The sequence below is a fragment of the Carcharodon carcharias genome, chromosome 1 (genome assembly GCF_017639515.1).
Source record: "Carcharodon carcharias isolate sCarCar2 chromosome 1, sCarCar2.pri, whole genome shotgun sequence".
NCBI lineage: Eukaryota > Metazoa > Chordata > Chondrichthyes > Lamniformes > Lamnidae > Carcharodon > Carcharodon carcharias.
This window is the reverse complement of record NC_054467.1, coordinates 43,697,863-43,724,471: the sequence shown is the minus strand read 5'-3', so window position 1 is coordinate 43,724,471 and position 26,609 is coordinate 43,697,863. Positions and strand designations below refer to the sequence as shown.

The window sequence follows — 26,609 nt, the reverse complement described above, 5'->3', positions numbered from 1 at the left end:
CATCTTCTATTCCCCTTTCTGTATTCCATTCTTCTGCAGTATTCCAGCTCACCGTTCAATTTCCCCCCAATAGCTCCTCCCCTTCCCACAGCATTTTCCCATGCCAGCTCAGGAGATGCAACATATGCCTTTTTGTCTGTCCCCCTTCCACTGACCAGGGCCCCAACCACTTGTTCCAGATGAACCAGTGATTTACTTGTCCTCCTTTCAATTTAGTATACTGCATTCAAGGCTCATGATGCTGTCTCCTCTACATTTTGGAGTTCAAAGGCAGATTGGGTGAACACCTTACGAAGGACCACCATTCAGTCAGCTTCCGGTTGCTTGTCATTTTCTGTTTTTATCTTCATGTCGCTAGTGCAAGGTTTTCTCTTCTGTAATTATACGAGGATGGCACCCACATAATTTTAGGTTCATTAGCTTTGGGCATTTAGGAAGTGGGTTGGTAATTGTAGTAAACACAGAAAATGCTAGAAATACTCTGCAGCTCAGGCGGCATCTGTGAAGAGTGAAACAAAATTAACATTTCGGGTCTATGACCTTTTCTCAGGACTGGATAAAGTTAGCCATATAATAGATTTTAAGCAAGTTTGGATGCAGAGAAAGGAATGGGGGGGCAGGTGGGGGAGGAGGACAAAAAGGAAGGCCTGTGAAAGGATTGAAAGCTGGAAAGATTGAATGACAAAAGGGATGATGATGCAAGGCAAAAGGGGATGGTAACGGTACACGTAAAGAGACAAAAGATGGATATGGAGGAACTGAAAATGTCAATAGCAGAATCATCAACAGCTGCTGTCCAGCAAAATGGAAGCAGTGCTTAAAATCCAAGATTTGTGTACCCAGTGTTGAGTCTGGAAGGCTGTAAAATGCCTAATTAAAAGATGATGTGCTATTCCTAGAGCTTTCATTGACCTTCACTGGAACTGTGTAGGGAGGTCAAAATGAGAGCAGTTACAATGATGGATGTAGCTTCCAACTGGGATAATTGATTGTGACCAACTTTTTTTTTGAAAGAAACTTTAAACTTGAGGCCATCTTTGAAATGATCTCCAACCTAACCGGAGATACAGTGAAAGATCCAGAAGTATTTGAAATAATTTCATTAAATGAGAGCTTTGTTTTGTTTTTCGTAATCATGTTATTAATCCAGTACATTGACCTTTGACCTTTTTTGAGACTTAACAAATGCATACCTCTTTATATTAAGAGGAAAACTGCTAACTCATTAAAGACATAGGTGAGCAAGAGTATAACGCAAAATTAGGAAATTTAAGTCTTGATAAATGGGTATTCTTATATCCACTTTAATAATGGAGGACAAAGGGCAGAATGTCAGCAATACAAGGGAATATAAAAATTAAGTTGGGTAGAGGTGGAACTTAGTGGATTTAATATAGCTTCATAAAAATGGTAATGGAGAAAATAATGAAACTTGAGATAAACAGACCTCCAGAACCTGATGGTTTCCACCCCAGAGCATTAAAAGAGTGAGGTCATGAAATTGTAGATACATTATCATAATTTTCCAAACCTCTCTAGGTTCAGGATTTGTACCTTTTGGATTAGAAAATTGCAATGTCACCCATTACTTAAGAAGGGAGGGAGAAACTAGATAATGAGAGATCAATCCATTTAATACCAATTGTGGGAATGTTACAGCGACTAAGCACTCACACAAGGACCATCATGAATTTGTGAAGATCATATCTCACTAACTTAGTTGGCTTTTTGAGGAACTTAGCATGGTGGGTATTTGGACTCTCAGAAGACGTTTGACAGTGCTACTCACAAGAGTTGGTAGCAAGAAGGAAATTACACAGATTTGAAAGTGATCTTGTAATGATTTGGACATGCTTGGGAGATAGGAGACCAAGAGTGGGGTGATTGGATGGATGTAGTAAGTGGTGTTCCCCAGGGATCTGTTCTTTTCACAATATAAATTAATGCCTTAGATGAAATGGAGTTATGCACCCAAGTTTAAGACCATGTGCAGAATGTTATGACTGACATGCAGGTGGCGGAGCCCACACGTTAGTGCTTAAAATGTTGTGTGCTGACATCACGTGAGCATCCCAACATCAGCGCGCAGCATCGCGATATTTAGGTGGGCGAGCACTATGAAGCGCGATGCGGTCCTGCCATTAATTAAAGGCCCTTAACTTGGCAATTGAAGCTGATTTTGAGGTACCCATGTGATCTTTTTTGCCTGGGCGCCCGGGCCCAACGGGCAGGCGGGTAACTGATTTTTTAACAAACCTTATCCACGGGCAGGATATGTGGGCTCAAAGGGGTTGTTCATGTTTTTTCTGAAGTATTTAATGCAGAAAGTGTTTTAAACTTGCCTGTGTGATTGTTAGCAGTTCAGATCGATTTCCAGTAGCTTTCTCTGTACTTTGAAGCTTCAGCTCACCGGTCTGCAGACAATAATCTTTATTGGGCCTGCAGCTTTCCGGAGGTCTCCATTTAGCCTGGGTATGGGTTCTGACATCTCCACTGGAGGCAGCTCCTCTGAGGAGGAAGGGAGAGATAGAATGAGGAGGAGGCCAGGAGTGGACAATCAGCATCCAGGGGAGCCACCTTTGGGAGGCCAGGCACAAGGGACGCAGGGCCAAGAGGTTGTCCAAGGTGGAAGGGGCAGCAGAAGACACCACTATCCTGCTGCCAGGGTATAAAGACGGCGAAGCAGCTACCTCAATATGACTGAGGTGCAGTGCCGATGGAGGCTCCGTTTGTCAAGGGAGACAGTCAACTTTATCTGTCAGATGATTGGCCCTGAGGTCTCCCCTTACTGTGTGGGTGGACACCCCGTGCCAGTGGCTCTGAAAGTCACAGTTGCCCTCCACTTCTATGCCTCTGGCTCCTTCCAGGGCTCATTGGGTAATCTTTGCACTGTCTCCCAATCAGCTTTCCACACTTGTGTCAAGCAGGTTACAGATGCTCTGTTCAGACGGGCATTGAACCTTCATCCACTTCCGCTGCGACCGGGCAAGTCAGATACAGCGAACCAGAGGTTTTGCAGCCATTGCTGGCTTCCCCCGCGACCAGGATGCAATAGACTGCACACATGTGGCCATCAAGGCGCCAGCAGGTGAGTCCGGTGCCTTCGTCAACAAGAAGGGCTTCCACTCCATGAACGTGCAGATAGTGTGTGATCACAGCATGCCGATTCTGCAAGCTTGTGCGAGGTACCCAGGCAGCTCCCACAATGCCTACATCCTCAGACACTCCCAGGTGCTGACACTCTTCAGTGCTCCGGCTCGGCTGGATGGTTGGCTGGTGGGTGATAAGAGCTATCCCCTCAGAAGGTGGCTCATGACGCCATCCAAGAACAGAAGCTGAGGAGCACTACAATAGGAGCTGCGGCACGACAAGGGCTGTGGTGAGGAGAGCCATCGGTCTTCTCAAGATGCGCTTCCGTTGCCTGGACCGCTCAGGGAGTGTACTCCAGTACACTCCCAGATTGTGTCTCTGTGATAGTGGTAGCATGCTGCGCTCTGCACAATCTTGCACTGGAAAGGGGGGATGCAGTTGATGATGAAGACCTTGACGCAGTGGATGAGGCTGCACATGATGAATCCATCAGTGGCTCAGAGGATGAGGAAGCACAGGGCAATGATGAGGGGTAGCACGCCGACCTGCTACTACACCAAGGAGGCAGGGATACCCGAGACACTTTAATCCAATGAACCTTCAGCTAGATCCACACACTTGGATCAGCAGGACCAGCATTGCCTGATGCTCCCACATGTGGCACTTAGGTGCTACAACTTGCACCTCATCAGCTGCAACAAAGGGCTTAGTACAGAAACATCAATGTCCACTCAAACACTCATGAGGTGTCTGTGAAACATACAAATGCAGCACAAAGGAAACACCTTCAGCCATGGTCAGAAAAGTGGACTTTATTCCCACCAAAATAAAACACAAACATCGCTCAGACGTGCATAATTATATTTTCCCTAACCTAGGGCCAACACAAAATCACCAGTGATAGACCCATGGAGTGCCTAACGTGCCTTATGCTTACGTTTGTGGGTGCTATGTTAGGTGCCACCCCATCGCTCGGAGTGGCTTGTGAGACAACCTGCTGACTCTGCTGTCCTCGATGACCTTGGTGGCCATCCTCTGGCCCGTGGAGCCTGTGATGGCCCCGCCTGGGAGGGAGTGCCCAGTTCCAGAACTGGCATCTCCCCAGTTGTTGCAGCCTCAACAGATGCAACGGTCACTGGCAGAGGGGCAGAAGAGCTGCTGCCCTCATCTGGAGCTCCCTGAGAGGAGCTTTAAAGTTGTAAGTTTCCTTTAAATTTTGTCTTTAGTTTTACAGCTGACCTGAATTAGGGGCTGTGCCTAATTTATCCCAATTTTGTTAATTTAGTTTAATTGTTTTAACTTGAAAGAGTTACAGCGACGACAGGCAGCTGCTGCGCCAACGTGAGGTCATATTGGACCTCCCAGCTCACTGCAGATGGATGGGCAACGAGCAGCGACACTTGGTGCCCAGAACATCTCCCACGTTGCAAATGACCACCTGTTGCCATTAGCGCTGTGAGGGCTTGCAGGTCAGAGCGTAACCCAATCAGAAGAGTCTCAATCCAATTGAAGCCCCTCTCCATGAGAGTCGCCAATCTCTCAATGGAGGAAGCCTGAAGCTCTGTCCTGAGGTTCATGCCTTTACTGACACTCTGCCTGGACTCCTCCACCACAGAAACCAAGCACACCCTCATGCAACCCTGCCAAATGCTCCCGCACACCCTGCCGCTTGTCCTGCAGCTGCTGCATTGGTGATATCTCCAGAGTCACATCATCACTGCCGGACTCTGCATGTGCCTGGTCCCCTGCAGTCCTCCAGCTGCTGGCGCCATTGGCACTCTCTGGCCGTGCCATCTCCTCTAGCGATTGTGAAGTGCCCTCTCCACTGTGACCCGGGACTCTAGCCAACGTTACATTCCCCAACAAAGTGTTTGTCGCTGCGCTGGTGCCTGGCCTGCTGAAAGGATGTGATGCAAGATGCAAGTCTTGTCCCTCAGGTGTGGAGGGGGGGTTCTGGACGTGTTGGTTGCAGCCCTGCGGTGGTGATGCTGAAATTGACAACAAGGACAGTGCATCAGTTAGTGTTCAGTCAGTAACACCTTTCATCCTTTTCCCCCCAGCCTCATAAGTCACTACCCTTCAAGAACCTAAGAAGACGAACATTGGTGGGGTGGTAAATAGTCAAGAGGAGGCCCAAGCATTACACGTGCATACAGACAGGCTGGTCAGATGGCCTAAGGAATGCCACATGGAATGTTATGTGGATAAGTGTTCAGTTAAGCACTTGGGCAAGACAAGCAAGGTATGGGAATAAATGAGTAATGATAGGACCGTGGGAAGTCATGACAATTGCCAGGACCTTGCTGGCAGAGCCGTTAAGGTAGCAGAACAGGAACATAAGGCGGTTAACAGGATCGGAGCCAGACTTGCCTTTATTAGCCGAGGAATAGAATGTAGGAAAAGGGAGGTAATGTTGCAAGTGCAGAAAACGCTGTCGAGGCCACAGCTACACTTCTGCATTCAGTTGTGACGTGCGCTTCATGGGAGGGATGGCATTGGAGTGGGGAGAGTGCAGAGGTTCCTGACCTGGATGCATGCTGGCCTGGAGAGTTGGAGTGATGAGGAAACATTGCATACACTTGCGACATTTGCCGTGGAGCACAGGAGATTGACAGATCACATTATTGACCTTCATACCATTATGAGGGGCATAGAACAGGTGGACAGAAGGCAACATTTCCCCTTGGCGCAGGGATGACTAACGTGGTATTTATTTGAGTGCCATGAAGTTGACAGGTGAGGTGCTGAGGTCCTTTTGGATAGAGTAATGTGGGACGCACTGGTTGAAAGGGCGGTGGAGGTACAAACCCTCCTAAGATGCAATAAGTATTTATTTGGATGTGCAGCAGCGATGCCATGGCATGTTAGGCCATGGGGATAGTGGTCACAAATGGGATAAGGCGATTTTGGAAGGTGCTAGAGACGCACATCCTCAAGGGGCCGAGGGACCTTTGTGTACGACCCACACGTCTGACTGTATCAGTCTGTGAATGAGCAGTGTTGCTGCATTAACGATTGCAGCAACCATCAGTGCTTTGGATGGTGGGAAGACAGAGTGGATGGGACTGTGTCCCTCAAATACCTGGCCGCTGGACCCCAGCCTTGCCGACACCTGCTGACCTGGCTGCCTGCATCATCCCCGGCTCCAAAGCCTGTTCCTCACACATGGTGAGGTGCTGCAGCACGGTGTGCCCACCACCAGTCCGCTGCCGCTCCTGGATATTACTCTCAGTTTTTGCCTGCAGAACAGAGAAGAGCATTTATTGGGGCTGATCGCTCAAGTATTCTGCACATGCACGGCGCATCCCAATTACAGTGGCCCATCTGAGGCCTCCAACGGCTCCAATCCACACTACTGGTGATCAGTCCCCAGAAGATAGTTCGGCTGGTCCCAACCCCCTCCCCTAATGGATACCTTGGACACATTCGGCGTCCATCGCTTCAATAACACAGGGGTCTTAGCACCCATGGCAAGGAGTCGCAACTAGGTGTCACACCGAGGCCAGCAGATGGCTCTTGGTCACGACACCTTGAGGCTCCCCTTCCACCTTCTCATCACCATCAATAAGACATGTGTTGGAGTTCTGAGTATGTGTCTAGCTGCCTCCCCTGCAGGTTGCCCCCAGACTACTCAAATGCGACAAACACCATCATATGCTGCAGTGAGAACCCATTTTCTCCTCAGCCACTAAAGCTGATATAAGCATGGTCACTATCTGTTTGCCCATCCGGCTTGCGCCAAATGCCCAATGCAGTAACGACACTAAGGCTTGAGGTGGGGGGGGTGCTCAAAGCTAAGGCTACCTGCTGAGTCAAATAGCCAAGGCCGACATGGTACTCACCCTTCCAGAGCGCAGCAAATCATTGAAATGCTTGCGGCACTGTGTTCTGGTGTGCCGCACAGCATCATGAGAGCTAACAGCCTCCGCCACCTCCTGCCACATGACGTGGGGGGGACCTTCTCCTCCCATCCTCTGGAAACAAGACATCCCGATGGTTGGACACCTCTTCGAGAAGGACAGCAAGGCAGGCATCTGAGAGCTGAGGGGCACAGTGGCCCTCCGCTGGCCTACCCTGCAGCCTGCCCCCCCTCCTCCTCCTCTGCCCTCACATCTTGTGCTGCCCGATGACTGGCCATGGTGAACAGCCTAAAGGAGGCTGCCTGGCCGCTCTTTATACAGACTGCCGGTTCCCCATTGGAACCAGTGTACTGAACATGCCCGCCGCCGATTTAATTTTCCCGATGAACACGGGAGTTGGAACCCCACTGGGCGGGCCTTAATCGGCCCACCCGCGCAAAATGCCGGCGCGACCTGTTTTGGCAACAGCGATCCCAGAAGAGGATAGTGATGAAAAGCAAGTATGATTTAAGGAAGTATTGGCTGATAAATATTTGAAATTGTTTTACTCTTTGCTAGTGTTTTATTCAGATAAATTGGCACAATTGGGCCTCCGTTTTAAAATCAAAAGTTAGACTGAGCTTTCATCTGGTAAACTGTTAAGAGAATTTGAGACTTTTTTTATTCATTCATGGGATATGGGCTTCACTGGCTGAGCCAGTATTTATTGTCCATCCCTAATTGCCCTTGAGAAGGTGGTGGTGAGCTGCCTTCTTGAACCGCCACAGTCCATGTGGTGTAGGTACATCCACAATGCTGTTAGGAAGGGAGTTCCAGGATTTTGACCGCAGGACAGTGAAGGAACGGCAATATATTTCCAAGTCAGGATGGTGAATGGCTTTGAGGGGAACTTCCAGGTGGTGGTGTTCCCATTTGTCTGCTGCCCTTGTGCTTCTGGATGTTAGTGGTTGTAGGTTTGGAAGGTGCTGTCTAAAGAGCTTCAGTGAGACCTTACAGTGCATCTTGTAGATGGTACACACTGCTGCCACTGTGCGCTGGTGTTGGAGGGAGTGAATGTTTGTGGATGGGGTGCCAATCAAGTGGACTGCTTTGTCCTGGATTGTTTCAGGCTTCTTGAGTGTTGGTGGAGCTGCATTCATCCAGGCAAGTGGAGAGTATTCCATCACACTCCTGACATGTGCCTTGTAGATGGTGGACAGACTTTGAGGAGTCAGGGGGTGATTTACTCCCACAGGATGCCTAGCCTCTGACCAGCTCTTTTGCCACAGTGCTTACATGGCTAGTCCAGTTCAATGGTAACCCCTCGGGATGTTGATAGTGGGGGAATCAGCGATGGTAATGCCATTGAATATCATGGGGCAGTGGTTAGCTTCTCTCTTGTTAGAGATTGTCATTGCCTGTCACTTGTGTGGGGCGAACGTTACTTGCCACTTGTCAGCACAAGGTTGGATTTTGTCCAGGTCTTGCTGCATTTGGAATAGATTGCTTCAATATCTGAGGAGCTGTGAATAGTGCTGAACATTGTGCAATCGTCAGCAAATATCCCCACTTCTGACCTTATGATGGAAGGAAGGTCATTGATGAAGCAGCTGAAGATGTTTGGACCTGGGTCACTACCTTGAGGAACTCCTGCAGTGATGCCCTGGAACTGAGATGATTGACCTCCAACAACCACAACCATCTTCCTTTGTGCTAGGTATGATTTTCGATCAGTGGAGAGTTTTTTCCCCTGATTCCCACTGACTCAGTCAAATGATGCCTTGATGTCAAGGGCAGTCAAGTCATATTGTCAAAATGTTCATAAAACATTTTTATATTTAATAGTTTACTCTGCATAGAAAAGCATTATGTATAGACCATGTTTATAAATTTTTTTTTTATAGATGTGTATATCTAGAATCAATTGCTTGAAGCATTATAGATCGATCAGAGTTAAAAATATGGAGTTCTGAAGGTGGTCAACAGTTGAGGAGAAGATTAATGCGGCACATTCTTCAATTTGTGAATATATTTGATTATTTTTGGAAAAATCCAAAATTAAATGTAAAATCATTGAAAAGTTGTTTTGCAAGTAAAACAATTTGACAGGTTTTTAAAGGGTGAAATTGGTTCCCAGCAGCAGTGCAAAATGCGTGACGTTATGATTCCCAGCTGAGGCTACCATTGGACAAGCCTGATAGATCCTAACTTTTATATGTTTGTTTAGATACGTGGAGAGGGCTGCTGAACAGTCACTGGAGTCAGCTAATGAACTTTTAACAAAGCATAAAACATTTATTAAACAAGAAAAGATGAACTATATTACAATACTCCTTCGCTCACAACTGTACCTTTACAGATATATACAGATTTGTAAGGATAACACAAGTTACAAAAGCTATCTTATACTCTAATGTTCATCTTATACTCTAATGTTAACAGTAAGTACAATCCATGTAAACCAATTGGCAACCTGTGGTCAGGCATACCACACTCTGAAACCAAATGACAAATGCTATGATCTCTCTCAATTTCCCCCACAGACACTTGTCACACCGTGAGAGAGAAAAAGACTGGAGGTCTCACTGACCTCCATTTTCACAAAGAGGGTTTCCAATCTCCACTTTCCAAGAACTTACTTTGGAATCTTCTCCAATCTGTGCTTTCTCTCAGATGCCTTCTGCAAGGGTTCACCTCCAGGGTTTCGAACTCCTCCCGATGTTCCTCTCCCCTGGGTCACCACGCACATTCAAGTTTTCTTCCACGCAGTACTCTCATTGTCTTAGCCGCCAACAGTACACCACTGCTTCACATTCCCATAGCAAAGAGTTACAGACCTACACCCGTCTCTTTCGACCTTCTGACTTTTCACAAGTCTTTATCTCTTTAAGCTTGAACCTTGGAGCCTCTCTCTCTCCTCTTTACTTTCAATTCCACAAAATAGGACCCTTTCCAGGTTCCTGTCCTTCCTTTGACCAGAAAGTTGTCTTGTGACTTTCTCCTGTTCCATCCCCTTGAATTTTTGGGGACTTTCTTCTTTAGCTTGGGACTGGCCATCTGCCCCTTCAAGGTTACTTCTGCCTGGCAGCTGTCTGCAAAACTGAACTTAAAAACTGCTGTTTCTAGTTTCTTGTGTGTGTGTTTGTGGGAGGGACCTGCCTCTCTGGACCCTCTGCTGCTAGGCAATAGCCCAGCTTTTCTACTCTTGTGTTTGTTTAACTTCTCTTACCGTCGTAAACTCTCATGAGAAATGCAGGCACCTTTTAAGGTGAAACTAAAACTCAACTTGACCTTTTTTTCTAACACACAGATACAGAAATACCAATCAAACTTAAACATTAAAGCTAAAATCCATTCCTAACACACAAATACAAATATAATTTAAACTACCTCTATTTCCAAACAGTGATAGTGAGTCAGCAGTTCTTTTTACACCTTTCAAATTTATTTTCCATTTGATGTTGATGAAAAAGAAAATTTGGTGGTGTTTAAAACCACCATCCAACTCTTTATACCCATTTTGTGTTACTATCAAAGATCAGTTTCATCTCCACTAATCTTTGCTTCTCCAATTCTATTCTTTCTCCGTTGTTAGAATTTGTATCATATTTTTGTAAGTTATCTCCTTACTCCTGTTTCAATGCAGAATAACTATTTATAGTTTTCTATTTTTGGAAAACTTCTTATTTTTCAATAATACTTTCTAAATTTTCTGATTTCCAGGCAATCCGAGTTATTAGTTAAACTGAATCGACTGTTGGAGAGATGCCTGAGGAATTCCAAGTGCATCGACACAGAATCCCTGTGTGTTGTAGCGAATGCAAAGGTGAGAAGATATTGTCATGACGGATAGGGACGGCATCTGAAAACTTGAATCTCTGGTATCTCCCTTCTGACTGCTATCACTGGGAAACCAGACTGTAGTTCACTGGACATGAAGAAGGGATATGTGTCTTAAACTCAAGTATAGTTAACCACACCAATAATTAGATAAATTAAAATAATTTACTTAGCATCAGATTTCTCCACATACAGAAATCTCACTTCAGGTGGCATAGATCAGCAAAAAGACAACTATAAAACAGCATTTTACATTTACAACAGCAGTATAGCCTACTTAACCGATTGGATTTTTTGAAAGGTGATTGAAATAGTAGATTCCTGATGGCAGGGGTTCTAAAGCAAGTCATGTTCTATACTTTTTTAGCTGTCCCAATGAGGTCTATAGTGATCCTGTAGGAAAACCTAGGTGTTGGAAACTGCCTTTTCCACATTATTAGTATTGGTGCAATGGCCTGGGAAAACCCAGAAATCCCAGGACAATGTAAGAGACCCAGGTCTTTGCCCCTAGGATTGGGAAAATCTGCCTTCAAGTGTTATCAGAAATTACCATGAGGCTCTAGCATTGCGAACATTCATATTATGAAGTTGTCCAAATCTTGCACTATATGAAGTTATTCCTTCAGTCTCCCTAAACACTCCTCCTTTTAATCCTCATTTTCTATGTAAACTAGGTAGATTAATTTTCATCTTTGATTATATTATCTAGGTGTGGCAGATTCGTGTGGACTTGCACTTGTTAAACCATGATGGGAATATTATTGATGCTGCAAGCATAGCAGCCATTGTGGCATTGTCTCATTTCAAAAGACCTGATGCCTCCATCCAAGGAGAAGAAGTCACAGTGGTAAGTATTCAGAAAATTGTCTTTATCTTTTAAAATTGGAACTAAAGGGCATGGTTGGATATATTGTAGGCTGCAAACTACTTAGTAATCAAATAGTTAAAGATAATTAATCTAATACAATGTTAAGTATTATAATTACGTAGAATATACTGCACAGAAACGGGCTATTTGGCCACAAATCAACTGCACTGGTGTTTGTACTCCACATGAGTCTCGTCCCATTTCAGCTGTCTCATCTTGCCTTTTAGCAAATCTTTCTATACCTTTCTCTCAAGCATTCTCGCCTAGATATTGAAGAAAGGTACAAGTGGGAAACCACAGATTTATAGAACATTAGCCTAACATCTGTTATTAGGAAATTACCAGAGTCTGTAATTAAGAATGTAGAATGCCATGAAAATTTTCAGCTGATGAGAGATGGCCACCATTGCGTTGTAACAGGTAGGTCCTGCCTGACATACTTGATTGGATTCTTTGAAGAGGTGACTGAAATAGTGAACAGGGGATGTCTATGGCTGTTTTTTTTAATGTGGACTTCAAGAAGGCATTTGTTAAAGCCCTTCGTAAGGACTGAATGCCTGCCTTCAAGAGTATACAGGAGCCCTGGGCCAGCATGAAAACTCCTCTACTAATTAGCAACATAGGGCAGAATTTTTAGGTCAGCAGGCGGATGCCATCGGCGGGTGTGGGATTGACCGGGGAAGGGACCACAGACCGTGATCGGCCCCCAACCGCTATTTCACACCGGGTGGTGAATTAATGGCCAGCCAGCGTGAAGCATACGCTGAGAAGCTCAGTGCTGACCGGGTGGGGGCAGGAGCAGGGCGGGCATGCGCTGATGGAAAACTCCCTGAAGGCAAAGAGCTGCCTCAGTGAGCTTAAGACCTGAAAAGCATTAAATAAAGTTTTTAAAATCAGGGAAAATATTTCCAAGCATCACAATCAGTCACCTGAACATATACATGATAAAAATGCTGTTCATAGATTTTTCTTTTTCTTTCATTTAATAAAGGAAACCTCATCCCACCCTTACATGAGGTTTCATGAAAAATGCAAAGTCCGCCTGGCTGATTTGCCTGTCTGCCAACTGTAAGGTTGGGCAAGCAACATAAAATTAAAGACAATTGCGCTGTTAATGACCTTAATTGACCTCTTAATTGTCGGCAGGCGAGCTTCCGACTTTTGTGCATGCCCACTGACCGAAATATTGCACGAGCATGGGATGATGTCGGGACGCTTGCCCGACATCGACTCGTGCAATTTCACATCGGATCGGGTCAGATGCATGCCCACCCACCGATCTAACAATTGTACCCATGACCTCAAAATGCTCAAAACTATTCAGCCTTCATTCAATTTTCATACTTGCAGTACAACATTCAACAGTATGAATCCAATTGTTTTGCGTTATTTAAACACCAGGACTCTAATCCCATGGCCGGGATTTTCTGGTCCAGCCAGTGGCAGACATTGTTGCAGGCAGGACAGGAAAATTTGGAGAGCGGCTAAAAGTCAGTTGCCTGGAAAATCCTGCCCTATGGCTGGATCATATGTTTTCAATTTCCAGGTACTTTTAGCTTAAGTTGAAGCCCGTGAAATTGAAGACAAATTATTAATCTGGCTACGAGATTGGCTGAACTGTAAGGGAAGAGAGTGGAGATAATGGGCAGGTATTCTAATTGGCAGGATGTGGCTAGTGGGGGCTGAAGTTTCATAGGAAGGTGGGCGGGCAGGCCTGGAAAATCACACCACCAAGAGGAGTGACTGTTTTCTGACGCACTGCAATTTCTGAAAAGGAAATCAGGAAGCTGCAAATCACTTAAATATGGAGAGTCTATAATTTAGCATGCAAATAAGCTAACTGTCAGTTCGTTGAGGGGCAGTTTGCAGTTTTTGAGTGGAGGTATGGGAAACATGAAGGGTCAACATGAGGAGGAGGTGGCTTGCAGCAGGAAGCCAGTCATGATTGCAGGTGTTAGTTGGAACGGTGCATAAGAGGGGGAAGGCTCAGGTATCATCTCATTCATTGCCATGCATTGGCCGTTGCATTATCAATGGTCCCTGGAGTCGCTTGGTGAGTGCTAGGATAGTTGTGGGGAGGTAGTGAGATTACAGGGGCATTGTTTGGGGGGAGAGTGGAGATGATACAGGAGGATAGTCCAGCTGGAGGCAGGCAGGGCTATTCCTGCAAATGGGGATTAGCTACTCCGAATGGAAGATGAGCTGCCTAGAGGAGCAGCTTCAGCAGCAGGTGTAGATCCTTGGCCATGAGGGACACAAGTGAGGAACAAGGAGCTTGGAGTCAATGAAAGAAACATCCTCACAACAGGATGTATCGATGAAGGATGAACTTCCTAGAAATGTCAGGGCATCAGTACCGCTGGAGGCTGCGCCTATTCAGGTAGTTGGTTTCTGTTCTGCATGCCCTCATTGAGAATCAACTCAGGCCCAACAAGTCACATGGGCACACCCAGCCAGTAGCTGTAAAAGTCACAGTGGTTTTGAACTTCTTCACATTTGGTCGTTCAAAGGATCGATTACTGACCTAGGTGGCATTTCTCAAGTGTTTGCTCATCATTGCTCTCAAGTGTCCCACAAGAATATGTGTTAGGGATTCAAATATTCACTGTGTTTATTAACAACTTAGTTGACGGGTTAGAGAGCCACATATCCAAGTTTGCCAATGAGACAAAGATAGCATTGTAAGCAGTGTAGATGGAAGCATAAAATTACAGTGATTTTAGTAGGTAAAGTGAATGGGCAAAACTGCGCCAAATTGATTTCTGTGAAGGCAAATGTGAGGTCACCTGCTTTGGATCTAAAAAATGAGATTGTCGAGTACTTTCTAAATGGTGAAAAACTAAAAGCAGTGGAGATCCAAAGATACTTAGTAGTCCATGTGCGTAGATCATTAAAATGTCATGGACAGATATACAAAAAATATTGAAAAAGGCTAATGGAATTTGGTCTTTATATCTAGAAGATTAGAATGCAAGGGGTTAAAAAATCATGCTTCAGCTGTACAAAGCCCCACATAGACCACACCTGAATGCTGAAAGGATATATTGGCCTTGAAGGAAGTGCAAGATTTGTTAGAATGATACCTGGACTCTAAGATTTAAATTACAAAGAGATTACAAAAACTAGGATAGTATTCCTTGCAATTTGGAAGATTTGTAGTGATTTGAAGGGTGATTTGATTGCCGTTTTCATAAAATCAAGGGGAGCTGCTAGGGTAGGCGAAGAGAAACTCCTATCAACTGCTAGGACTAGGAGACATCCCCTGAAAATTAGAACTAGCCCTTTCAGGACTGAAGCTAGGAAATACATCTACACACAAAGGGTGGTAGAAGTTTGGAGCTGTCTTTTGTAAACAACAGTAGTTGCTGGGTTAATTATAATTATAAATCTGTGATTGATAGATTTCTGTTAACCAAGGGTATGAAGGTAAAAAGGGCAAAGGTGGGTATCTGGGGTTAGGTCACAAATCAGCCAGTGGTCTTGCTGCATTTGGACATGGACTTCTTCAATATCTGAAGAGTTGCGAATGGTACTGAACATTGTGCAATCATCAGCGAGCATCCCCACTTCTGACCATATGATGGAAGGAAGGTCATTGATGAAGCAGCTGAAGAGGGTTGGGCCAAGGACACTACCCTGAGGAACTCCGGTGATGTCCTGGAGCTGAGATGACTGACATGTAGGCCAGGCCAGACCAGGTAAGGACAGCAAACTTCCTAAGGGCATCAGAGAACCAAATGGGTTTTTACAATAATCGACAATGATTTCATGGTAATCATTAGATTTCTATTTGCAGATTTTTTTATTGAATTCAAATTCAATAAAAAATCCTTGGTGTCTGGATTACTAGTCCAGTGACAATATCACGATGCCACCGCCTCCCCTATGATAACATGCTAACAAAATGGTTTCCTGAAGCCTTTTATATCCTCAGCTCACATTTTCTTATCTCAAATTAACCTAACTGTCTAACAATAATTGGTTAATTTAACCATCTGCTGATTTATAATTGGTTCCTGATACCTGTGAGCATCTTCCCATATAATAATACAATGGGACTACTCAAAATGTTTCACGCTTGAATAATGCCTCATTCTTTACCCATCTTAATATAACTTCCCAAGATCATGACAGCTTCAGCTTAGCACCTTATCTTTCTAGGCTGCTTTGAAAACCTTCATTTTACAACTTTCATAACATTCAATTAGTATATTTAATTATGAAAGATAAAACATTACATACTTTCTATTACAAGTTATATTACCAGCCTTTATCAATACATCTATTGATTAATTACTTATTCTTCAACTGTCTCACAATTGAGGCTCACTACATGTCCTGGCTGGTTTCCAGTAATGCAGTCACTGGTTAGTTTTTAAAATGTCCACTGAATTAATTCAAAATGGCTTCTTGACCATGTTAGTTTACTATATTAAATAACATAGTCAGACTACAAAATGGTCAAATCACACTAAAATGATTGATTTTAAAACTTACCGCAGAAATGGCCAGAAAATTCCGCCCATGGTTACCGGTGGCTGCCTAGTCTTCAATCTCTGCTGCTTTAAGACTCTCCTTATAACCCGCCTCTTTGATCAAGCTTCTAGCCACTTTTCCTGATATCCCCTGAAAATGCTGAAAGTACTCAGCAGGTTATGCAGGCAGCACATGTGGAGACAGAAACAAAAACATAGGGCTAGGTTTTATGGGCACTTGTGGGTGGGGAAGCTGAGGATGGGTGCCGTGCCATCAGCAGCCTGCCTGCCACCAGCCCGCCCATCCCGCTGTGATTTTGAGGTATTAGTTGGGCCACCCACCTGTGGCCCAATTAGGCCCTTAAGTGGGCGATTAATGCTTAGTTGAGGGCCCCATTTCACCGCTGCTCAGACTTAACAAGCAATGGAAGAGGCCTGCGCCCTGTGTACAGCCTGGCAGGTTTGTCCCTGTGGAATGCTGGCCATAGAAAGACTGGATGCCTCCTTTCTGGGTCCACAGTGCCATTTGGAGGCCTCAACCCCCACTGTTTTCCCTCTGTGTCCACCCTGCACCCCTGCCCTCTCCAATGCGTTCCCCCCCCCCCCCACCCCTCTCACCCACCTCATCAGGGCCTGCTAGCCTGGATCCCAGACTTAGCTGATGGTCCAGGTCCATCACTGAATGCCTTCATGATGATCTCGGTGCAGTGGCCACCTCTCCTAGTAATGCTGCCGGTCTCCAGTTGGCAGGAACATCCTCTTGGTGAGCAACGAAAGCCTCATCTCGATAATTAAAGGGCCCCTCAGTCAAAAGTTAAAGCGGGGGCGAGATGGTCACCCAGAGCTGGGTTCGTTGCCGACTTCACATATAATCCAGCCTATTAACTCTGCTTTTCTCTCCACTGATGGTCTCTGGCTTGCTGAATGTTTTCCAGTGTTTTCTGTTTATACTTTATGTTTTAGATTTCCAGTGTCTGCAGTATTTTTCCTTTTCTTAATATCTCCTTTGACATGGCACCTCTTGTTTTCATTGTGCCTCTGTGAAGCACCTTATGCTGGTTTTCAATGTCAAAGGCGCTGCATAAATACAAGCTGTCCATATTTCTGCTAGAATGAGGCTATTTTGCACAATGGAATTTTTTGCCATATTAAACCTGAATTATCCACCATCACAACAAAGGAATGTATCAGACTGGAAAATGTCATTTTATTCCATCTTGCCATTTTTCCATTAATCGAGGGGAATTCTCCTGGTAGGTTATGAAAATTTGTTATTTGGAAAAGTCCTCAAATTTTGGTCTTGTGCTTATGGGTAAGGCAGTTCACTGGATAAATGAATTAAGATAGTCATTACAATTCAAACAAATTGAATGTAATCTTTCTTGGATTGTGAGGCTGCTTTGTGTCAAACAGAAAGTGATTGGTATTAATGAACTGTGCAATAAGGTAACGTTTCGTATAAATCAATGACCCTTCGAAGTTCTGGTGGACAACTGAAGCGTAAATAATGGAAGTTTCACTGTTCGATTTAAAAATAAATCATCCTTTTTTTTAATTCATTCATGGGATGTGGGCTTCACTGGCTGAGCCAGCATTTATTGCCCATCCCTAATTGCCCTTGAGAAGGTGGTGGTGAGCTGCCTTCTTGAACCACTGCAGTTCATGAGGTGTAGGTACACCCACAGTGCTGTTAGGAAGGGAGTTCCAGGATTTTGACCCAGCGACAGTGAAGGAACGGCGATATATTTCCAAGTCAGGATGGTAAGTGACTTGGAGGGGAATTTCCAGGTGGTGGTGTTCCCATCTATCTGCTGCCCTTGTCCTTCTAGATGATAGTGGTCGTAGGTTTGGAAGGTGCTGTCGAAGGAGCCTTGGTGAATTCTTGCAGTGCATCTTGTAGCTGGTACACACTGCTGCTACCGTGCACCAGTGGTGGAGGGAGTGAATGTTTGTGGACGTGGTGCCAGTCAAGCGGGCTGCTTTGTCCTGGACAGTGTCAAACTTCTTGAGTGTTGTGGGAGCTGCACTCTTCCTGGCCAGTGGGGATATTCCATTGCACTCCTGACTTGTGCCTCGTAGATGGTGGACAGATTTTGGGGTGTCAGGAGGTGGGCTACTCATTGCACGATTCCTAGCCACTGACCTGTTCTTGTAGCCACAGTATTTATATGGCTAGTCCAGTTCAGTTTCTGATCAGTGGTAGCCCCCAGGATGTTGATAGTGGGGGATTCAGTGATGATAGTGCCATTGAACATCAAGAGGCGATGGTTGGATTCTCTCTTGTTGGAGATGGTCATTGCCTGACACTTGTGTGGCGCGAATGTTACTTGCCACTTGTCGGCCCAAGCCTGGATTTTGTCCAGGTCTTGTTGCACTTGGACATCGACTGCTTCAGTATCTGAGGAGTCGCGAATGGTGCTGAAAATTGTGCAACTATCAGCAAACATCCCCACATCTGACCTTATGATGGAAAGAAGGTCATTGATAAAGCAGCTGAAGATGGTTGGGCCGAGGACACTACCCTGAGGAATTCCTGCGGTGATGTCCTGGAGCTGAGATGACTGACCTCCAACAACCGCTGTCTCCAATGTGTTCACATCCTTCCTATAGTTTGGTGCCCAGAACTGTACACAATACTCCAGCAGAGGCCTAAATAGGGTCTTATATGAACTCAGCTCTTGTACTCCATGCCCCTATTAATAAAGCCCAGGATACTATATACTTTAACTGTTCTCGCTACCTACAATGATCTATGCACATATACACCAAGGCCTTTTGCTCCTGCACCCCCTTATGAATTTCACCCCTTATTTTATATTGTCTGACGGTGTTCCTACCAAAATGCTTCACCTCACACTTCTCCACATTGAACTTCATCTGCCACCTATACCCACCCCACCAACTTATTTATGTTATCTTGAAGTTCCACATCATCCTCCTCACAGTTCGCAACACTCCCAAGCTTCATATCATCCGCAAACTTTGAAATTGTCCCCTGCAACCAAGATCTAGATTATTAATATACATCAGGAAAATCAAGAGTCCCAATACTGACCCCTGCGGAGCTCCACTACAAATCTTCCTCCAGCCTGAAAAATATCCATTGACCATTACTCTCTGCTTCCTATTTTTCAGCCAATTTTGTATCCACATTGTTACTGTCTCTTTAATTCCATGAGCAATAGCCTTTCTCACAAGTCTGTTGTGTGGCACTGTATCAACTTCCTTTTGAAGGTCCATGTACACAACATCAAGTGCATCACCCTCATCAACCTTTTCTGTTAACTCTTCAAAAAAACTCCAAGTTAGTTAAACAGGATTTCCCCTTTAGAGATCCATGCTGGCTCTTCCTTATCAATGCATATTTTTCCATGTGACTACTAATTCTATTCTGAATAATTGTTTTTAGAATCTTGCCCGCCAATGAAGTTAAACTGACTGGTCTGTAATTGCTGGGCTTATCCTTACAACCTTTTTTGAACACAAGTGTAATGTTTGCAATTCTCCAGTCCTCTGGCACCTCCCCCGAGTCTAGGGAAGATTGAAAGATTATGGCGTGCCCCTGCAATTTTACTCACTTCCTTCAATATTCTTGGATGCATTTCAACTGATCCCGATCCCTTGTCAACTTTAAGTACTGACAGTCTATTCAACACTTCCTCCTTATCAATTTTGAACCCTTCTGGTGACAGTTTCCTTGTCTGTCACCATGGCCTGGGTACCTCCTTGGTAAAGACAGATGCAAAGTATTCATTTAATACCTCAGCCATGGCCCCTTCGTCCATGTGCAAATTTCCTTTTAGTGGTCCTACTCCTCCTTTCACCACCACTTTACTATTTATATGCCTATAGAAAACTTTGGGATTCCCCTTTATGTTGGCTGCCAGTCTTTTCTCATATTCCCTCTTCACTTCTCTAATATGCTTTTTCAACCTCCCCCAGCCCCAAACCTTCTGGATTCCTCTTGGTTCTCACCCCTGAACCCTTCAGGAAGACAGATTATAGGCATAAAAAGTTCCCAATATACCTTCCTAATTCAATAAACGTGATACCATCTATTATTTATGATAGTTCTTGTCTATGCTATATTAGGCAATACTGCTTGGTATCACTAGTTTATAGCTTTTAATTATATATAGCTGTTGTTATTTTGTAGGTTTGTTAAATGTATGACATAGCATTTTCTGTTAGAGAATTTGAATTTGTGCTTTATGAATTATCTTGCTATCTAAGTGACTGTAAGAGCTTGCTTTGTCTACATTCATTTAGATTCTTATAAGCATGAACATAAGAGACAAAGAGAAATCAAAAGTAACTGCACAGTGAAAATGTGAGTGAGGCAAAGGTGACCGTGAATACCGACACTAGAAATATATCTGTGTTGTGATAAATATAATTTATTATAACCATCATATCTAGAACAATGTCTCCTGAAGCAAATGACCAAGTTGCTTGGTATTGGGCTCTGCCACCAGTCCTGGGGAAAGAGGAAGCAGTTCCCTTGGGACATGCTCCACTTAAACCAGACTGGAACCAATGTTCTGGCAAATTGAATCATTAGGGCAGTAGATTAGGGACTTAAACTAATGAAATGGTTGGGAGGATTCAGGAAAGGATAACTTGAAAACAGTAAGAGATATATGAAGGCTGAAGAGCAGAGTAGCGATTTGGGTAATAATGAGCAGAGTGGATGAGAAAGGGACAAACAGCTTAACAAAGGCAGTGGGGCATTAGTGACTAAGGTGACATCTGGGAAAAATAGAAAAATGTTGATGGTAAAGGCACTTTATCTGGATGCGCAAAACATTTACAGCAAAATAGATGGATAAATAACACATGCATAAATAAATGGGTTTAATCTTATAGCCATTTCAGAGACGTGGTTACAGACAACCAAGATTGGGAACTAAATATTCCAATAATCTTAACTTTTAGAAAAAATAGGTAAAATGGAAAAGGAGCGAATGGGGAGGAAGCCCAGAGCACTGATGGGAGCAGTTTACAGGCCCCCCCTGACAGTAGTTGCAATGTTAGGCAGGACATACATCAGGAAATTAATGATGTATTAATTTCTGGGGGTTACCATTGACCAGAAACTGAACTTGACTAACCATATAAATACTGTGGCCACAAGAGCAGGTTAGAGGCTAGGAATCCTGCGGTGAGTAACTCACCCCCTGACTCACCAAAGTCTGTCTACCATCTACAAGACACAAGTTAGGGGTGTGATGGAATACTCTCCGCTTGCCTGCATGAGTGTAGGTTCAACAACACTCAAGAAGCTCAACACCATCCAGGACAAAGCAGCCTACTTGATTGGCACCCCACCCACAAACATTCACTACGAGCAGTGTGTACCATCTACAAGATGCACTGCACAATTCACCAAGGCTTCTTAAACAGCACCTTACAAACCCACGACCGCTACCATTTAGAAGGACAAGGGCAGTAGATGCATGGGAACACAACCACCTAGAAGTTCTCCTCTAAGCCCCTCACCATCCTGACTTGGAAATATATCTCCGTACCTTCACTGTTACTGGGTCAAAATCCTGGAGCTCCGTCCCTAACAGCACTGTGGGTGTACCTACATCACACGGACTGCAGTGGTTCAAGAAGGCAGCTCACCACCACCTCAAGGGCAATTAGGGATGGGCAATAAATGCTGGCCTAGCTAGCGATACCCACATCCCATGAATGAATTTTAAAAATGTAACAAGGGTAATACAGTAACCATGGAAAACCTTAATCTTCATATAGACTAGACAAGCCAAATTTGCAGTAATATTGTGAGGGACAAATTCATGGAAAGAATTACTGATATTTTTCTAGATCAGTATGCCTAGGAACAGGCTATTTTAGATCTAGTACACTGCAATGTGATGGTATTAGTAACCTAAAGTAAAGGACCCCTGAAGAAGCGTGATCATGATATAATAGTATTATATTCAGTTTGAGAGTGATTTAGTTAAGTCTAAAACAAAGGTCTTAAATCTGACCAAAGTAAACTACATAAATATAAAGGGCTAGTTGGCTAATGTAGATTGGGAAACTGGATTAAACATAAATTGTAGATAAACAGTGGCAAACATTCAAGGAATTAATTCATAATTCTCAACAAATGTTATCTTAAGGCCAATGAGAGCAATTTAAAATGGTACAGTATTAGAGAAAGAGGTTTATACTGTTGCCAAATAAGAGTTGAAAACATGAGTTGTAGGTATTTAGAATTCAGCAAAGGATGATCAAGAAATTGATAAAGAAAGAACAGAAGTACAAAAGTAAACTGGCAAGAAGCATACAAATAGATTATGAATATTTATATAGGTAAGTAAACATGGAGGGATTAGAGAAAGTAAATGCAAACACAGAAATTACAATGGGGAATAAGGAAATAGCACAGGCATTAAACAAATACTTTCTATGTTTCTTCATAGTAGAAGACATAAAAAACTTTCCAGAAGTAGTGGGGAACCTAGTGTCTGGTGAGACTGAGGAACATAAATAAATTAGTATTAGTAAAGAAAACAGTACTAGAGAAATTAATGGGACTAAAAGATGGCAAATCCCCTGGACTTGAAGGCCTACATCCTAGAGTGTTAATAAAGTGGCTACAGACATAATGGATGCATTGGTTTTGATCTTCTAACATCCCTTACACTCCAGAATGTTCCCCTTGGATTGGAAGAAAGCAAATATAACCCTGCTATTCATAAAAGGAGGGAGAGAGAAAATGGGCAATGGATGGCCTGTTAATCTGACAACAGTACTTGGGGAAAATTCTAGAATCTATTAGGGATATGGTAACAGGGTACTTAGAAAATTATAATATGATTGGACAGAGTCAACGCGGATTTATGAAAGGGGAATCGCGTTTGACAAATCTGTTAAGAGATCCTTAAGGTTGTAACTAGCGGGGTTGTTAAGTGGAAGCAATGGTTATAGTGTATTTGGATTTTCAAAAAGCATTTGATAAAGTTTAAGAGGTTATGACACAAAATTTGGGCTCAAGGGATTGGTGGTATGTTAGGAAATAGAGATAGTTTAAGAAAGTTATATTTATATTTGGGTGTGTTAGGAATAAGGCATATCTTTAAGTTAAGCTTTTTTAGCTTTAAGTTAAGTTTAATGTGTATTTCTGTATTTGTGTGTCAAGAAAAGGAGAAATTGAGTTTTAATTTCACTTTAAAAGATGTCTGTGCTTTAATGAAGATTTTATGACCCTTGAAGTGGAGAACTGTGTTATCAAGGTAGGGATAGTGATTTAGTGAAGTTAGAATAAAGTGAAAAAAATCTGTGCCTTTGCTTAGCAACAGGGGTCCAGAGAGAGGGACCCACAGAGACAGAGAAAACTAGAAAAGCAGTTTCAGTTCAGTTTGAGTTTAGTTGGAAGCAGCATAGCAGAGGGACAAATAGCAAGTCCCAAACAAAAGTTGAAGCCAGCTGCCAACAGAAGGTGGGCACAGGAGAAGGAACTGCAGGAGCAAGTTCCAGAAACTAAAGAAGAAAGTCCGAAACCCAGGGGAGTGAAACAGGAAAGGTCCCAAGAGGACATTCAAGTCAAAGGATAAGGACAGGAATCTGGAAAAGCTCCTGTTCTGTGGAAGTGAAAGTAAGGAGCAGAGAGAAAGGCTTCAAGCTTACAAAGAAGAAAGCTTCAGGATGCAGATTTAAAGCAATATTGGCATGCGAGAAGCCGGAAGATCCAAGGGGACAACTGAATGTCTGTAACTCTTTACTATGGGCGTGTGGAAAAGTGGTGTTCTGCTGGCACAGCTGAGTCAGTGAGAAAGAGTGCATGGAAGCAAGCTTTATGGTGATCTGGGGAGAGGAATATTGGAAGAAGAATTTGAAACCCTAGAGGTAGACCCTTGCAGAAGCTGAGAGAAAGCTTCTGTTTGGGAGAAGATTCCAAAGCAAGATCTTCAAGAATGGAGATTGGAAACTCTCGTGTGAAAGACGGAGTGCAGTGAGACTGGTTGGCTCACAGTGTGACAAGCATCTGGGGAGAGTTGATGAGGGATCCATAGCATCTGTGTGGGGTGGCCTCTGTCACTTGGTTTCAAAGTGTGGTGTGTCTGACCACAGGCCGCCTATTTGTTTACATGGATTGTGTACTATTACAGTTTAAGATAGCTTTTGTAACTTGTGTTATCCTTATAAATCTGTATATATCTGTGAAAGCATTGTTGTGGGTGAAGGAGTATTGTAATATAGTTCATCTTGTTTAATAAATATGTGATGCTTTTGTTAAAAGTTCAGCTGATTTCTGTGAATCTGTTCAGTAGCCACTCTCCACATATCTAAACAAAAAATAAAAGTTAGGATCTATCAAGCCGGGTCCCACCCTGAGATCTGGCTTGTCCAGAAGTAACATCAGCTGGCATCATGACAGGTGATATATGATCATGGTTTGAGGATTGGTTAACAGTCAGAAAACAGGACAGGAATAAGCAGGTAATTTTTGGTTGGCAAGATGTAACAGTGAGGTACCACAAGGTTCAGTGCTTGGGCCTGAGCTATTTACATCTGTAACAATGATTAGATGAGAGGACCGAGTGCAATGTGTTTGTGGACGAAACAAAGTTAGGTGGGAAAGTAAGCTGTGAGGAAGATGCAAAGAGACTGTAAAGGGATATAGGCAGGTTAAGTGAGTGGGCAAGAACGTCGTGGATGGAGTGTGGAGAAAAGTGAAGTCATTAACTTTGCAGGAAAATGGAAAAGCAATTGGTGAGGCTTGTAAATATTAGTATTCAGAGGGACCTGGATGTCGTTGTACACAAATACAGGAAGTTAACATGCAGATACAGCAAGCAATTGAGAAAGTAAATGATTTGTTAGCCTTTGTTACAAAGGGTTTGGAGTAAGACGAAATAAATCTTTACATAATTATATAAGTCTTCGGTGAGAACACACCTGGAATACTGTTTGCAGTTTTGGTCTTCTTACCTAAGGAAGAATATACTTCTCTTAGAGAGTGTAGAACAGGCTCACTGGACTAATTACTGGGGTGAGGGAACTTTCCTATGAGGAGATATTGAGCAGACTATGCCTATATTCCCTGAAGTTTGGAAGAATGAAAGATGATTTCATTGAAACCGTATAACATTCTTAGACGACTTGACAGGATAGACGCTGGAAGACATTTCCCCTGGCTGGGGAGTCTAGAACTGGGGTGAGGAAGGGGGCACAATCTCAGATCTCAGAATAAGGGTTAGCTATTTATTACTGAAATGTGGAGAAACTTCTTCAGTCAAAAGTTTGTGGATCTTTGGAATTCTGTACCCCAGAGAGCTGTAGGTGAATATATTCATGACAGAATGGATAGATTTTGGATAGTGAGGGAAAGTGGAGTTGGAGTAAAAGATCAGTCATAATCTTATTGAATGGCAGAGAGGGCTCAAAGGACTGAATGCCTACTCCTGCTCCTATATCTTGGGTTGTTAGAGAGTTTTCCATAGTTTTCAATATCAGTAACTTACATAAATCATTCACTGTAATTCCTGTTGCCGACTGGAAAGGTGTCAGTTGTGCATGTGCATTTAGCCCCTACAGCGGCCACCGGCGCATGCACAGATTCTGTCACTAAGACGGTGGGTGTATATTGCTTTGCTCTCAGGCCTAACACTACAACTTTAACCATTAAGCAATATTTTTCTTTCGATTTACTGGAACAAGTTGGAAAGGCTTTGTGCAGGGAGTATTCTTACAGCCAGGTTAGCTCAGTTGGTAGATAATGGGAATCTAAATCCCAGGTTCATGGATTTGAACCCCACATTGGGTGATGATTTTTTTTCTTAAATATTTTATTCAAAATGTTTTTTTATTGATTTTTACCAATAGTGAAACTCCACAGTTAGGATATAGTTTTAGTTTCCAATACTGGCTCTCACTCAAACTAATTGATTGCTGGGAGGAAAAAAGATTATCTATTTTTGTCATCACAAGAATCTGACTGTTAAAATAGTTGCTTTCTGAGTAGTTGAAATTATTTTTTCTTATTAACTTATTTGTTCAAAGAGAGCAGCTTGCAAAATTTTTTTTTATTATTTATTCACGAGATGTGGGCTTTGCTGGCTGGGCCAGCATTTAAAGCCCATCCCTAGTTGCCCATGAGAAGGTGGTGATGAGCTGCCTTCTTGAACCGCTGCAGTCCATGTGGTGTAGGTACACCCACAGTGCTATTAGGAAGGGAGTTCCAGGATTTTGACCCAACGACAGTGAAGGAACGGTGATTTTTTCCAAGTCAGGATGGTGGGTGACTTGGAGGGGAACTTCCAGGTGGTGGTGTTCCCATCTATCTGCCGCTCTTGTCCTTCTAGATGGTAGTGGTCGTGGGTTTGGAGGTGCTGTCTAAGAAGCCTTGGTGAATTCCTGCAGTGCATCTTATAAATGGTACACACTGCTGCTACTGTGTGTCGGTGGTGGAGGGAGTGAATGTTTGTGGGTGTGGTGCCAATCAAGCGGGCTGCTTTGTCCTGGACGGTGTCAAGCTTT

The 26,609-nt window shown here is 43.7% G+C and overlaps 1 protein-coding gene across 2 annotated transcripts in view; it reads left to right on the top strand.

The window, feature by feature from the left end:
- The window catches only part of exosc9 (exosome component 9), a 78,239-nt gene that overhangs the window by 28,029 nt on the left and 23,601 nt on the right, over positions 1–26,609 (top strand). For both annotated transcript variants that reach the window (XM_041199089.1, XM_041199098.1), the window contains exons 4-5: positions 10,653–10,755; positions 11,479–11,616. In XM_041199089.1, the coding sequence (XP_041055023.1) occupies positions 10,653–10,755; positions 11,479–11,616 (241 nt within the window). The remainder of the gene's footprint in view (positions 1–10,652; positions 10,756–11,478; positions 11,617–26,609) is intronic.